Raw genomic sequence first — 15,667 nt, forward strand, 5'->3', positions numbered from 1 at the left:
ACTTCCACTAATGTTAAATGCCGTGGTCCTTACTTGATGACTACAGTATTTATCCCAAACTTTCTAGTTTCTCCATTTTAGAGGCAGTATTCCACATTGACCAAACTGCCATGCATTATCTATAATTCAAACACATTGCAATGTGAAATTTGTCAATAATAATCTTCAGAAAAGTGTGGATTCATCTCTTTGTACATTGGACCTGACCTCAATAGATGTTAAAACTCATGCAGAAATATGAGACATGAATGTCTAAGCTGGGAAATTCAAATAAGCATAGATGAAAGGCATGTGCAGATATCACTGAAACTAAGTGTATAATACACCCTCCAGTACATGTTTCCATTTGTTCAGCCTTCCTCTGAAATGTGCTCTGTAGTGAACCATGGTACACAAAAATCAAAGTTAAGCTTATGTCAGAATCACAACAGAATATATTGTCAGTGTGATTCAGTAGAATCAGAATGGGGGAGAAAGGAATAAATCTTCTTTTTGTTTGAAGAACATACTGAATATTTGTTGCTATGTAAAATTCCATTAAATGTCTCAAGTTACTTTCTATGTCCACAGAATAATACTGCTTATATTTCCTTTACAAAAAACTGTATAGATTTTGAAGCTACTGAGAAATGTTTTAAAGGAATAATGCCTCTAACTTCAGATTTAAGTGTCAGCAAAAATATATATCTTTAATGTTATCATAGAACATCTCTGTCTAATATTAATTCCTTATAGACTCTATTCTAAATCTGCTTACATCATTCCCTTTATAAGATTAGCTACTTATCAATGCAGCCATTTTACTGATGTTATACTCCACATAGTGATAACATTAGAAGAGTCATAGAATGCTGTAATCAAACTACTTTTACTTATTATAGTACTCATATTTGTCTGTTGCCAGCATCATATGATGGTGTGAAAGAATAATTTTTAAGGTTTGGATTATAATTTTCGTATGATTTCTTGATGCAGTATTATTTTTTTACAATATTGTTTTAAAAGAATTTGTTTTAACTTTAGTCATTGAATTTTTTTTTGGCCTTTTATAGTAATTGGACATCTATGTGTACTGTACCAAAGTAATAAGTAGTTTCAAAATGCACAATAAATTCAGAAAATGCATTGGCAAGTGAGTATGCAAGATATCAGCTACTGCTCCTAAAGTAATGTGCTGCTCTTTTGGAAATAAAGATAATTAAATTATCCTATAAAACTCATAACATGTGTTTTCATGTCAGTAAAAACATTACAATAAAACTTTTGATTTAGCTTTTTACAGACTTGCTAGAATAATATTTACTTGAGGCATGAAAATACATCTGTGCAGCTTGCTGTTGGTTTGGTCATGATTTTGGAAATTTAATTGTATTAACACATGCTATCTAAAATGTAACCTAAAATGCAGCCACATGATTGGAATAATTAAACAGTACAAAATGTGGAAAACACCCATTCTTAGCTTACTGAAATTTCACTTCAAAATTCTTATGTGTGGCTCAGAATACTACTCTAGTAATTTCAGCAATTCCTTGTATGAAAATATCAAAATATTTTCAATAGGGAAAATGTACATTATGTAGTTTCTAACATTGTGACCTCACCTGTAGTAGAGCAATTTGGCATTATAAATTGTAGATAAGAAGTTATTTTAGTATCACAGCACTGAATACATTCAAAATATTTTGATATACATTTCCAACATAAATTTCTATTCAAAATAATAAAACTGAAAAAAAAATAATGTGGGGTTTCGTTCACAGAAATTGAATGCATCCAGTTCATCAGAAGGCAGCACAGTTGATATTGGACTACCTCCAGAAGGTGAACAGCCAGAAGCAGAACCAGAAGAAGTTCTAGAGCCAGAAGCTTGTTTTACAGAAGGTAGGCAAAGCAAAATAAAGGCAAGATAAATAGACCTAGTTGTGTAGACTTGGGCAGGATTCTCTTTTTATTCAAAATCAAAAGAAGTTTAGTGATTATAGTTGTAATATCTGTTAGTATTAGTAACTCTTTCAGAGGTACTGCCATAGATTTATTGTCCTTGTGTGTTTTCTCTCTTTCTTTGGAAGGTATTGTGAAAGATATGAAGACTTAAATTCAAATACTAAATAAAAATGCTTAAAGAGGAATTATAAGGATCTAATGCAGTAGCACTATGATAAGAAATAAGTCAAATGATTACCATTCATTGTGATTCCTAATAAATATTTACTTTATTCTGACATCTCAAAATTTATTATCACATTTAGGGTGTGTACGGAGATTCAAATGCTGTCAAGTCAGTGTAGAAGAAGGAAAGGGGAAAATCTGGTGGAATCTTAGGAAAACCTGCTATAAGATTGTTGAACACAACTGGTTTGAGACCTTCATAGTCTTCATGATTCTTCTCAGCAGTGGTGCTCTGGTAAATTAAGTGTGGAACTATTGTGGCTATTGTGATTTTAAACAGCAAGCATTTAAAATTACAGTTAATCACATACCTACAGGTAACAAATTAGAATTTGATATCCAATTAATGTATATTCTAATATAAATATTTATCTGCAAGTATTGTAGGACATGTAAGAATTTGCTTGTGGGCTGTGAAACAAATGGTTTGGCAAGTTCAAAATGTAGTGTTAATGGAAATAAGAAATTAGTTTTATCAGACTGGTGTTCACATGTCTTAATATTGATGATAATAGCTTCTTTTTTTAACACACTTCTGAATAAAAACACAGCTGAGCTATGAACTTATTGACAGCAACTCAAATTGTCAAACTGAGGAGGAAGGTGACAACACAATTCCATCAGATATTTTACAGATTGGTGTTAAATCAGGTGCACTGAGTAGGTATTGAAGTAATTAGTTTCTCATAGCAGGGGCAAAATATAATATTCTTTCTACACTTGGGTCAATGCACAGTGATTCACTGTCAACATTTTCTTTTGTTAAGACAGTTATCTCTATTTAGGATTGCTTTGTGAGTTAGTATGCATAGTTTAGTTTCAATTCTTCCTCAAAAAATACTGTATCACACAGTGATTTTTAAATCCCTCATAAAATTGTAATATGAATCTGTAACTCCCACAAAGGAAATCCTAATGTCAATAGGCCCTTGCTATCAGTAGTGAGTTGATGCCAGATACCCACCAAAGGTGCTCTGTAGCGCTACATGTGGACAGGAGAAAGAAGGGTTCATGGGTTGAGATAAGGCCAGGAGAGATCAGCCATCAAACACTGTAACAGGCAAAACAGACTCAGCCTAGGGCTGAGTTTATTGTTAACAGTTTATTTTTAATTTATTGAATTTATTTAATATATTGAATTTATTGTTAACAAAATCAGAGCAGGATAATGAGAAGTAAAAGAAATCTTAAAAGCACCTTCACCCCATATCCCTCCTTCCCAGCTCAACGTCCTCCTCCCGCAGTGCAGGTAGACAGGGAATGTGCATTATGATCAGTTCATCACACATTGTTTCTGCCACTGCTCAGGGAGAGGAGTCCTTCCCCTACTCCAGCATGGGGTCCCTATCATGGGAGACAGTTCTCTATGAACTTCTCCAATGTCAGTCCATCCCACAGGCAACAGTTCTCCAAAACCTGCTGCAATGTGTGTCCCTATTCCATGGAGTACAGTCCTTCAGGCACAGCCTGATCCAGTCCTCCTGGTCCTACAAGTCCTACTGGGCCACCTGCTCCAGCACAGGCTCCTCTCTCAATGGTCTGCAGGTCCTTGTGAGAAGCCTGCTCCAGCATGGGTTTCCCTCAGGTTCACAGCCTGTTCTCGGGCATACCCCTGCTCCAGCATGGGGCTCTTCCAGGGGCTGCAGGTGGATCTCTGCATCCCTGTGGATCTCCATGGGCTGCAGGGGCACAGCTCTTTCGCCATGATCTGCTCCGCTGGCTGCAGGGCAATCTCAGCTCCAGTACCTGGAGCATCTCCTGCCCCTCCTCCTCCGCTGACCCTGGTATCTGCAGAGCTGTTCTGCTCACATGTTCTCACTCCACTTTCTCTACATGCAATTGTGCCTCTGCAATATTTTTTTTATTTCCTTCTTAAATATATTGTCACAGAGGTGTTGCTGTCATTCCTGATTGGCTTGGCCTTAGCCACTGGTGGGTCTGTCCTGGAGCCAGCTAGCATTGGCTCTGCTGGACATGGAGGAAGCTTCTAGGAGCTTCCCACAGAAGCCACTCCTCTAGCTCCCCCCACTACCAAAACCTGGCTACACAAACATTATCCATGGAAATAAATTAAAATTAAGTTTGAAGAGTGGTCTTACAGTAAGTTTTGTGTACTGCTGTTCAGTTCAGCTGAAAGATGAATATTGTTTGGACCCAGCCTTACAAAAAGTATTAAGTGAAAGCCAAAGTTATGCTTGAGGGAAAGATACATGCCTTATCATCATGTATATTTTTTCAATTCAAATTTTTTCCTGGCCATTCCTATATGACACTGCAAATTGTGAAGACATTTAATTATATCTTCAAAAATCTTTTTCACAGGCATTTGAAGATATCTACATAGAACAACGTAAAACTATCAAGACCATGCTGGAATATGCTGACAAAGTTTTCACCTATATCTTCATTCTGGAAATGCTTTTAAAATGGGTTGCTTATGGCTTTCAAACCTATTTCACTAATGCATGGTGCTGGCTGGACTTCCTGATTGTTGATGTATGTATTCTTTTTCATGTCTTGTACAATAGGCTTGAAAAAAAAGAATATTGTGTTTTAAGGATAAGATTTCTGTTCTATTCAACAAAAACTCTGTTTTAACTGCTGTGGTGGTATGGTTTATAATTCTGTATAGTCTGACTTACCTCTCAGTTCCACAGATGTAATTCCTATGGAATGCAAGTTAAGAGTATGTCTTAAACCACCTATTTGCGCATTACAAAAAGCACCAGAATTCTATAGAAATTGCTAAATATCTCCCTAAAACTACAGTGATAGATCAGGAGGTCTTTACTATAGAGACATTGGAAAACACTATACCATGTAAATCCAGACCAGCATTGCAAATCCTATAAGACATGACTATATGCTCATATAGTATTTTATGATTGAGTCTGTACCTCTGTAAAACATGTATTGGCTCAATCATCTGTGTACATTGCCATGACCAGGAGAACTTGTATTTGTCAACAAATATTTAATTCTTATTGGATAATCTGTGGTTTAGTTACTTCTGTGACCCTTATAAATAACTTTATTAGTTTTTCATGTCAATCTTACCTTGGTGCAATTTTTTAATTAAAAAAATTAATATCTGAAGCATTCTTTTTAATCTATAGTCAGGAGATTGAAATAAAAAAATCAAAAAGAACAATTTGGAGATGAAAGAATTGAGAGAACAGGAAGGATGGAAGGGAAGGGCATTAAATGGACATAAATAGAAGATGATTTATTTTTGATTTATTAGGGCCACTCCTTCCCAATGGCTATTAGAAATACATTTCCACGGATTATTGATGAAAGATAATTGTATTATTTATTTTACAGCTATTCTAGTTTATTTACTCATCTGCCTGCAGACCAGACCAGCGTTATGCAAGCCAGAATTGATGAAGTGGTTAAAGGAGTCACAGGGAATGTAATGAAGTATGGATATGCCTAACACTGAAGCTTCTACCATTGTCTAACAAACACTTGGTTCTCAGTCTTGATTAGTCCGGTTAAATCTGAACAGCACTGGTAGCTATGGCTGTTGAATAAGATTTTCTGGACACTAGAAAGTTACATTTGACCAAAAGCAAGGTCTGGATGTGGTTTTTGAGAGCGTTTATATTCTCATCAAGTTCTGAAGATATCATGGGAAGTCCTGACCTAAATTGTCCATTCAAATTCACCCAGTTTTTGGGTGTTTTGTTTTTGCATGTGACTTCATTTTTGTTTAAATCCCACCAAATGTTGACTGGTTTATGTGACTATAGAAGGCACTTTTATACCATTCTATCAACATGATTTCATCAACAGGTACCTAGAATATTATTTTATTCTACTTTGTCTGATGTAAATTTTTTTCTGCATTACAGAGGGTTTCCTGGAGAAAGAGGTCCAGCCTTGAATCTTCTTGAGAAGTTCAGGGCACACATCATTCCCACCATATGTATCAGAAGGATATAAAGATGAATGAGCAATATTGCCTTTCTGTTTTTGTGTAGGTCTCTTTGGTTAGCTTAACAGCTAATGCCTTGGGCTACTCAGAACTTGGTGCGATTAAATCCCTTAGGACACTAAGAGCTTTGAGACCTCTAAGAGCCTTGTCGCGATTTGAAGGGATGAGGGTAAGACAACATGAAAGAATCTGAAATAATGCATGCATCCACGGAAACAATGCATGCAGAATAATCAACGACCAATCCATGCAGAAATGCTACACTACCATCCTATATATTTCACATTTATCACTAACATATAAGCAAAAGGCTTCATCTGCTTATATGAATTCATGTGTTATGGCACATATTGTTACAGTTAACAATGCTCCTTGGCCTTTCCCCATTTTCATATTTTCATGGAGGGCCCAAGGATTTATCAACTGCATGGATCTATGCAATATTACTGCATTTATCCTATACAAACACAACCTTCTATAGTCAGAACAGTTTAAAAAAGCTCCAACACTTCCTCTTAAAAGTGTGCAAGCACATGTGTATTTTGTACCAATTTAGACTATCGTACATAGCCTATATCATTTAACATATTATTCAGTATATATAAATTGGGAATGTCTTTTAGAACTAAAAGTTTTGTAATTAATTTGTGTGTTAATAAGTAAATTAGCACTATTAAAATATCTTCTCTCTTTCATATTAGAACCATAGCATTCTATTTAAGAAAACTTTTCTAGCATATGGATGGATGGAGCTGCTTTTATGATTTCTGGTTGCTTACTGCTTTCTATATTGATTGTAAAATTTTGATTACAATCTATAGAGCACTAAGCAGCCTGAAAACATATTAGACTTTTGCTGGTATATTTGAGAAGTTACTGTCCCCAGCTGTTTGCTATCACTGGATCAGTTACCACAGCAGAGACCCTCAGCTGCCCAACAGGGCACGTTCACTCTATCTCAGTGCAAAGTCAGTTAAAGTGGTCAGTTTAAATCACTTCTTTAGTGCACTGATATGGACAAAGACCTGATGTATGCAGCCATGACTCAAAAGCTCTAGAAATGTTTCTCTCAAGAGTAGTAGTGAACAACCAGACACGGTAGATATTTCTAGCTCCAGCCACAGGAAGATGTCTGGCTTACACCTTCAGGGTCCATCTGTCTCTCTTGGACATACTGCCATAGTGGGCATCAGCAGATGCACCTGAACTGGAACCCTCCTGCCATAATTAAAAGGGATCCTTGGGTGAGCTCCCTCCTGCAATCACTATTCTTTGCCACCCCTGGTGATAGCTGATTAGCTAATTTGTAAGTCAACTACAAACTGGTGAGCTTCTGAAGAAAATGTCATGCTCTCTGTGTGTGGAAAGTAAGAGAAGAGATTCAATGAAAAAGGAAATTGACTTTGATGAAATGTTATAAATTCAAACAGGAAATAGCATTTCTTTGCCTCCAAAAAATTTCTGGACCTTTACTAAAGCAAATTTGAAAATTTGGGATGTTTATATCAGAGGTAAGGCCTGTCTAAAGCATCAGTATTATCTCACTAAAATCATATGAACTGTAGGGGTTTCTTTTATGCCAGCAATTAACAAAACAAAAAACCCACAATAAAAATATTTCAAATTTTATATAAAATTGCTTAAGTGGCAATTTATTGTTGCAAGGAAAAACCGAGTAACCTTGTAATGAAGGTTTATGTGTAATTGCCAATCCCATGACTTCCATGTTGGTGTAAACTTTACCTACGGATTTGATCCTGAACTGCCAATTGTATCTCTTTGTACAATACCCAGATGAGGAGAAGATTTATGAGTTTAGCAAAAAATGCAATAAAAAGTAGTAGATGAAGTTAGATTACTTAAGACTAGAAATGTGACCTATAACTTCATTAGTTAGGCAATTAACCATTGAAATATTCCAATGGATGTAGTGAATTTTGCCTTATTTAAAGTAATTAATTCCAAGTTTAGCATTTTTAAAGATACAGTAGCTCAAGTTGATGAAGAGATTAGTATGAGAACATTTTAATATCTGATACATGGAAATTCAAGATGTCTGTTCATAACAGAATCATTCCATTGGTGTTTATTATGTATGAACTGAAAATATGACAGTACAGTACAATGCATATATTTACATAGACACTTAAATGGCTTCCATTGAGCATTACACTTCCCAAATGCAAGCAGGAAATTCTATTCAAAATATGTACAGTTTTTAAGACACTGTACTATTTTCCAGGATCTAGACTTGTGCCCACTCAAACTAGTAATTAATAGAAAAAATTGCCCCATGAAAAATATTATTTTTTTTTCCCTGCATCTTCCCACCACTGTTATTGCTAGGAAAGTTATATCTTAATTTGCACTTGGTACTTCATTAAAATAGCCTGTGGGAATATAATTAGTCTGCCCGTGCTCTGTCCCAAGCAGTAACACTCACTGCTATATGGTGCTACCTTTTTCTTTCAACTAGAAAACAAGGGCTTTGATGTCTTTCTTATGCTTCTCCTGCTTTCATTTGCTGTCAGGCCTAGCCCCCTTTTCTCACAGACTTACTACTAGTGGAAGCTGGAAGGTGTCGGGATCAGTGTTTCCAGTGATGTTCAACTGCATGTTTTGAGCGTCTTCAAATATTCGTATCACAAGCTGGTTCTCTGTAGCTTCAGGACTCAGACTAATACCAGAGAAAGTAGGTCAGTTGCAGAAATCCAGCAATTAAAGAAAGAACATGACTGGACCTGCAGCAGCAGCACAAAGAGGAACAGAATTCTTGGGTGTACTGAGACTGAAAGCTCGAGGACAAATATTTTCACTTCATTAACTATCCTTTCATATCTCAAGAATTGTTCCTGGTGGATGATATTATTGCATTTAAGAAATCTACTTCTATTTTTTGAGTAGAAGAATTAAGATAACTTTCAATTAAAAAAAAACCTAATATATTTGGAAAATATTCTCAAATTGGGAAAAAATGACCTTGCCATTTGTTATTCCAGTCATATTGCTGTAAAAATAAGTGAGTACATGATTTTCCATAATCATGATAATTCAGCATAGTTATATAGGCTGTTCATTTGCTTAGGTCAAACAACGTCTTATGGCCTCCTACAATCATGTGGTTCACAGTGCTGAATACAAGCTTGTCAACATAAGACAGCACTGTTGAAAAAGTCAGAAGAGATTTATCCACCAGTTAGGGAATCCTCTCAACCCAGATGCTGACTTATAAAATTCTATATTACTTTTGCTTATTAATTTATAAGAGTTATTGCTAAGAAGATTTTTAGTATGATTAAGAAACTATTCTGATTTCTTTTAAATTTCCCCACTAGAAATAACCACTTGTTAAAACATTTGATTTACAATATGTGGAGAAAAGGTACAAACAAACAAAAAAAAAATCATGGAATATTTGGACTTCATGGACTATTTTGTGCTTTTATAGAGTGATGAAATAGTTTACATTGAAAGCAACTTCATTTGATCCAGTTTCTAAATTTAAGTATAACAACAATTTCACTGAAGTCCTATAGGCTCTCAAATGTTGTCCAAAGTATGTATCACCCAAAAGAGGTAGTGTTTTGACAGGAATAGGGCTCTGAAAGTACCACAGGAACCCCTCCTTTCCTTCAGCCCAATTCTCCTTTATAGTGCACATGATGGTGGTTCATCACCTATCTAATATTCAAAGGGTTTATTTTCTGTTCTGTAAGAGGGCAAGGAATGAAAGCCCATCTACCTGAATAATTTTATTATTAATTGATTCTATAGAATTTCACTACATATTTGTATTTCAAACAGAAACAATAAGTTTATTATGCTAGAGGATCTGCCCTAGTACTTACATCATATAAGCTAAATGAAATATAAAAAAGCCCATCAAAGTAATAGCTACTGCTTTGCATTAAAAAAAAAAAGCAAACTTTAAGTTTTAAGGATCTGCTTCAGTTGTTTTGGCAAAGTTGGTGGCAGTGCTCTATACTTACCAAATTTTATATTCTTAGAGTTATTTACAGAGAGATTTAAAATTAGAATTCAATAATTTAGCATCATCAATTTCATCATTAAATTAATAATTCTCATTCATAATGGACCTACTTTCTCCCAAATTTTATTTCCTCAGTATTTTATTTTCATTCTAGCATGTTTTTAATCATTGCTCATCATCGCACATGAACTCATTTTCACATTTTTCTTTCCTGAAGCCTTATTTTTCCCAAAATTCAGTTGGGAATTAAATCAAGTCTCTTTTTCAAGTTTTATCTGCCAGTTGCCTGAACACAGCTCTGGTGTGTTCAGGTACTCAGTAGCTTTCCTAGTTTGAACATTTCTACTTTTTTAATTCTAAATGTAAACATCCAAAGGAACATGCATACATCACTTGGTTTTATTTTTAAAAAGACTCAAAGTTAATTTCAATTAGAAAATTGCTCAGTAATAGATTTGAACTTGCTTGAATTTATCCAGTAAACATTTTAATATCAGTCAATAGTATTGAAAATTTGGCTTGTTTGATTCAACAGTGATTATAATTGTTATGGTTTTGCAGATGTACATTAAGTAAATATTCTAAAAAGCACTGATAAATACTTCTTTTTCCTCTAATTTTTTTTAAAGCTTGTTTTACTTGTTTTTATTTTACCCATTCTTTAAAGCTACGACTTGCTACTATTTGTATTTTTCCTTCTAATTAAGTTTGGCATTTTATCGTTTCTCGATACTGCTTTTCTGATTTGTTGCTCTCAACAATTGAAGTGTAACACAGATATTAGAATTATAATAGCATGTTACATGTGAGAGAGGCTGATGAAGCATTTGTAAAATCCTGGTGCCTGTGCTCTTACAGTGTCTCTCTTCGGTTTCATTTGTACTCCAGGTTGTGGTGAATGCCCTGTTAGGAGCAATTCCATCTATTATGAATGTGCTTCTTGTTTGCCTTATATTCTGGCTGATATTTAGTATCATGGGAGTAAATCTATTTGCTGGAAAGTTTTACTACTGTGTTAACACTACAACCGATGAGAGATTTGATATCAGCCAAATTAACAACTTTAGTCAATGTGAGGAGCTCATACAAAACAATGAAACTGCCCGGTGGAAGAATGTGAAGGTTAACTTTGACAACGTAGGCCTTGGTTACCTTTCTCTGCTCCAAGTGGTAAGTCACCAGTCCTTAATTTCTATTTATCTTTCTATATCTCTATTGTTTACTTGTAACAGTAAAAAGTTTTTTAATTTTTTTTTTTTTTTTTTTTTTTTTTTTTTTATTTAGAAATTTTGTCTCTCAATTCTTGATTTGAGTCATGAAGTATGGGATAAATTCATGACTCTACAGAAGAAGTAGCATAAAGCCTAGAGGATATACTGACTATGAGAAAAAAAAAAGTAATTCAAACCTAATACACCTTAACTGCATTGAATCTGTGTCAAATAAACCTCTAATAATCATGCACAGAAAAAATAACTTTTACACCGGGTATTATTCGTAATAGACAAAAGTTCTTAACGGATGCTGTCTCCTCTATAGTCAGATATTAGAACTGGCTTGCAATTCTTGTACATGAATAAAACATACAATAGAAGGCAAGAGTCAGCTATTAAGATTTCACTCCACTGGTTTTCATGATGAGTACTAAAGACACTTAGTTTTCAGCTCCTAAAAAATGCTTCTGACAAGCCATTTTCCAGGAGAAGTGTGACCTAAACACCTGTGTTCTGTTTATAGGCTACATTTAAAGGATGGATGGATATCATGTACGCAGCTGTGGATTCTCGGAATGTAAGTATAGTCCCTTGACTCCATTTGTTTTGATTGTATGAGCTCCAAGATTTGAGAATGCAATTTTAACATCTTCCAGAAATTACAGTAAAAATGAAAGAACAAAGAGTTACTATAATTTTGTAGTTAAAGAAAATTGAAACCATGGGGAAAATACAAGAAATGAGGAAAGCAGAGGAGCAGTCCTAAAGGATTTCATTTTCTCTATAGTACATTTGAATCAAAATTCCTCAGTCCTACAACACACCAACACACTTATCTATTGCAATGAAATACCTTTCCCTTCTCTCATTATGCTTTGAGCCATTCTTTATATTTGGAAACAGACACCAATTCAGGGAAAGTTGGTTTTTTTTTTGCAATACTGATCTTATTTATAGTTAAGATTTTCATTGTGCTCTACAAGCTGCCTGACTGCTTTCTTTAGGGCAGAGTGCTTATTTTTAATTAGACCTGTGCATTTTCTTACCCTTTAGCCTGACCCTTGTTCCCTTGGTGCAAGTTTTCCTCTAGTTCTAAGTAGACAATTGAATAAACTATACTGGTAAAGCTCCATTTTTTTTTTAATTTATTTTTATTTTTTTTAAATTTTTTTTTGTAAGCTGCACATCACAGCAGGAGGCCTGTTGTAGTATAGTGATAGTGCAGAGCTATACCAAGAAAATATGCTTTGTCTAAACATGGCTTGGGTGCCTCTCTTCCACAATCCTGTGCAGTTTCCTAAGTGCCTGTAGTGAAATCTCCACAAGCCCACAACTCTGGCCTCCCACAAGATTTACAGAAAATTCTGCAGACGTAAAACTTGGTGTTGCTGGTTGTCTGTACACTCAGGTGGAACTTTGCTAGTTTAAACCAATTGTGTTTTCAGTATTTATTCTACATTCATACAGGTCAGTTTCATTTTTAAAAATTAACTTCAAGAATGTAACTTCTTGTAGATTGAAGATCACTGGAATATATGTCAGGATTTGACCACAGGAACCAAAGGTTACAGTGATGGAGCCCTAAATTCTATCTTTAACAGTGTTCACTGTCAAACTAATGTGTCGTTTCTGTGCCTTTTTTGCAGGTTTTGGATCAGCCCAAGTATGAAGATAACCTGTACATGTATCTTTACTTTGTCATCTTTATCATCTTTGGATCATTTTTTACCTTGAACCTTTTTATTGGTGTCATAATAGACAATTTCAACCAGCAGAAAAAGAAGATAAGTACTTCACTGTTATTCTGAAAAGAATATTAAAAAATTCTTATTTTTGGTCCACTGATGACAACTTTATTAATATTTTTATGATAAATTAGTTAAGAGCACTGCATAGTAAATACATTAAATTATTAAAGCTTATACTTTGGCTTGATGAGGGTTTGATGGACAAGTGACAATCTATGACTCTCCATGGTTAGTGAAATACTCAATGTCATCTTTGAAGATATGGATTTGTGACTGAAGCCTTAATTGACTCATAAAAAGACTAACCACTGAAATAGCTAAATGTGGCTATAAAAACTCTTTGCTATTATACCTTCATGTCACAGAGTTCAGCAGTACAGATTTCTGAACTTTGATAATAAACATTGAATTATCTTTGTTCATACCCTCTTTAGTCTTTGTGTTTTGTCAACACTGCCTGAAAAGGTATCAGTGTTCCAACTGCTGAACTCAACACTTTCTGTAGCTTAATACTTAATATAAAAATCATAAAAGAGGATTTTTATATCTGTTCTAAATTTTCCTACAGATGAGAATGTGAACAAGAGTGATCATTAGTATTATTTATAAGTAAAGATACATGATTGTAACCAGTTTTTGTCTCTTGGGTTTACTTTGGAGGTCAAGACATTTTCATGACAGAAGAACAGAAGAAATACTACAATGCAATGAAAAAATTGGGTTCCAAGAAACCACAAAAGCCTATACCTCGACCAGCGGTAAGAATAAAACTATTTTCTGTTATTTTTGCATCTATTTAAAAATTTTATTTTTTCTATTATGCCTTAGGCTGAAATAAGTCATAAGCAAAAAAATTACATTATATAAGAAAAGCCTTATTAATCTGAAATACCTTTTTTTTCTTTTTCTTCTGCTATAACAGAACAAATTCCAAGGGATGGTCTTTGATTTTGTAACAAAACAAGCATTTGATATCAGTATCATGATACTCATCTGCCTTAACATGGTCACAATGATGGTAGAAACAGATGATCAGAGTGAAGAGATGGAAAACATTTTATATTGGATTAACCTGGTGTTTATCGTACTTTTCACTGGAGAATTTGTCCTGAAATTGATTTCACTTCGTCATTACTACTTTACTATAGGTTGGAATATTTTTGATTTTGTGGTTGTGATTCTCTCCATAGTAGGTAAGAGCAACTCATTTTTATGAAATGTCTAATTTGTGAACATGGAAATATTTTTGGCGTGTAAACTCTATTTATAGTTGGGTTCAACTTTGTCACTAGAAAGTCTTATCCATAAAATAACTGAAATGTATAGTAAGATTTTTTTAGAAAGAGGTTTCATACCCTCCTACTTTTTTACTTGTTGAAATTAGATCTATATTCTGAAATCAGTAGAGATTCCTACACATACATGAAAGGCAGTTTTGATATAAACTTACAGTGACAGTTTCAGGTGAAAGAGTCCAATCATCAAAAATCCAAGAGAAAAATTTGTGTGGGACTGTTATGAGGGTAGGATGTGTGCACCCCAGAGAGCAGGGCAAAACCCTTTGCTTACTTCAGTTTTGTTTGATCCTGAGAGGCTTTGTGCCTGAGCTAGAGTGAGCACTGCAGAAGCAGAGCTGAAGCAGATGTGGTAACAAATAATGACTACACTAATTTTGCTTTATCTAGAGCAGCAAACCTGAAAGAAATTGAGTAAAAATTGTGGATTTTTAACTTTTAAGTACTCCTTAATATGCAAATCAATTTTGCTATTTTTGTATCAAAAAAGTTACTGTTCTGCTTTGAGGCACATAATGCAATGCTCAAGTCTTTTATTCTTCTGGGAATTATAATAAACCTTTTTATCAATTTTTTTATGTTTGGAATTTCTATGTCATTAGTGATAAACCTGTGTTCATGTTATTTTATATATGATTAAGAAGTCACGCTTCTCTTAAAATATATATATTTTTTTGAATAACCTAATTTGATTACATGGAATTTTAATACTAATGTGCATATGATCTTCCTTCAGATTAACAGAGATTATTTTTGTTACCATTAAACAAAAGGGTATTCCTCTAATTGCAGCATTTACCAATATACATACACTAGTTATCAGTTTATCCCAAAAACATATACCAAACACAAAGATTTTGTAAAAAAACTAAATGGCTAATTTATAAAAATCTGTTTATCCTACTCTTCTTAAAGTTCTATGGTCCTTGTAGAATATATCTTTAGCAGTGGTTTTAAAATGTAATAATACTCTTTACTGATTTAACTTAAAGCGAAAGCAGGAGGAGGTGTCTGCTGTCATCATTCAGCGTGCTTACAGACGTCACCTTTTAAGGCAAAAAGTCAAAAAAGTATCATGTATATTTAGTCAGGATAAAGGTAAAGAGGAAGATGATCTGCCCATGAAAGAAGATATGATTATGGATAAACTAAATGAGAACTCCACTCCAGAAAAAACAGATATGACCCCATCCACAACCTCCCCACCTTCTTATGACAGTGTAACAAAGCCAGACAAGGATAAATATGAAAAAGACAAGTCAGAAAAAGAAGATAAAGGTAAAGACAGCAGGGAAAGTAAAAAGTAA

General features: G+C 34.4%; 1 protein-coding gene across 1 annotated transcript in view; it reads left to right on the forward strand.

Annotated features, from left to right (window-relative positions):
* Positions 1–15,667, forward strand: part of LOC121356704 (sodium channel protein type 2 subunit alpha) — a 51,501-nt gene extending 35,834 nt beyond the window's left edge. The window contains exons 17-26 of the mRNA XM_041473398.1: positions 1,764–1,884; positions 2,253–2,407; positions 4,495–4,668; positions 6,159–6,281; positions 10,992–11,273; positions 11,841–11,894; positions 12,964–13,101; positions 13,719–13,823; positions 13,988–14,254; positions 15,353–15,667. Of these exons, the coding sequence (XP_041329332.1) occupies positions 1,764–1,884; positions 2,253–2,407; positions 4,495–4,668; positions 6,159–6,281; positions 10,992–11,273; positions 11,841–11,894; positions 12,964–13,101; positions 13,719–13,823; positions 13,988–14,254; positions 15,353–15,667 (1,734 nt within the window). The remainder of the gene's footprint in view (positions 1–1,763; positions 1,885–2,252; positions 2,408–4,494; positions 4,669–6,158; positions 6,282–10,991; positions 11,274–11,840; positions 11,895–12,963; positions 13,102–13,718; positions 13,824–13,987; positions 14,255–15,352) is intronic.

This window comes from Pyrgilauda ruficollis, unplaced genomic scaffold (genome assembly GCF_017590135.1).
Source record: "Pyrgilauda ruficollis isolate IOZ18807 unplaced genomic scaffold, ASM1759013v1 scaffold3, whole genome shotgun sequence".
In the NCBI taxonomy this organism is placed as follows: Eukaryota; Metazoa; Chordata; class Aves; order Passeriformes; family Passeridae; genus Pyrgilauda; species Pyrgilauda ruficollis.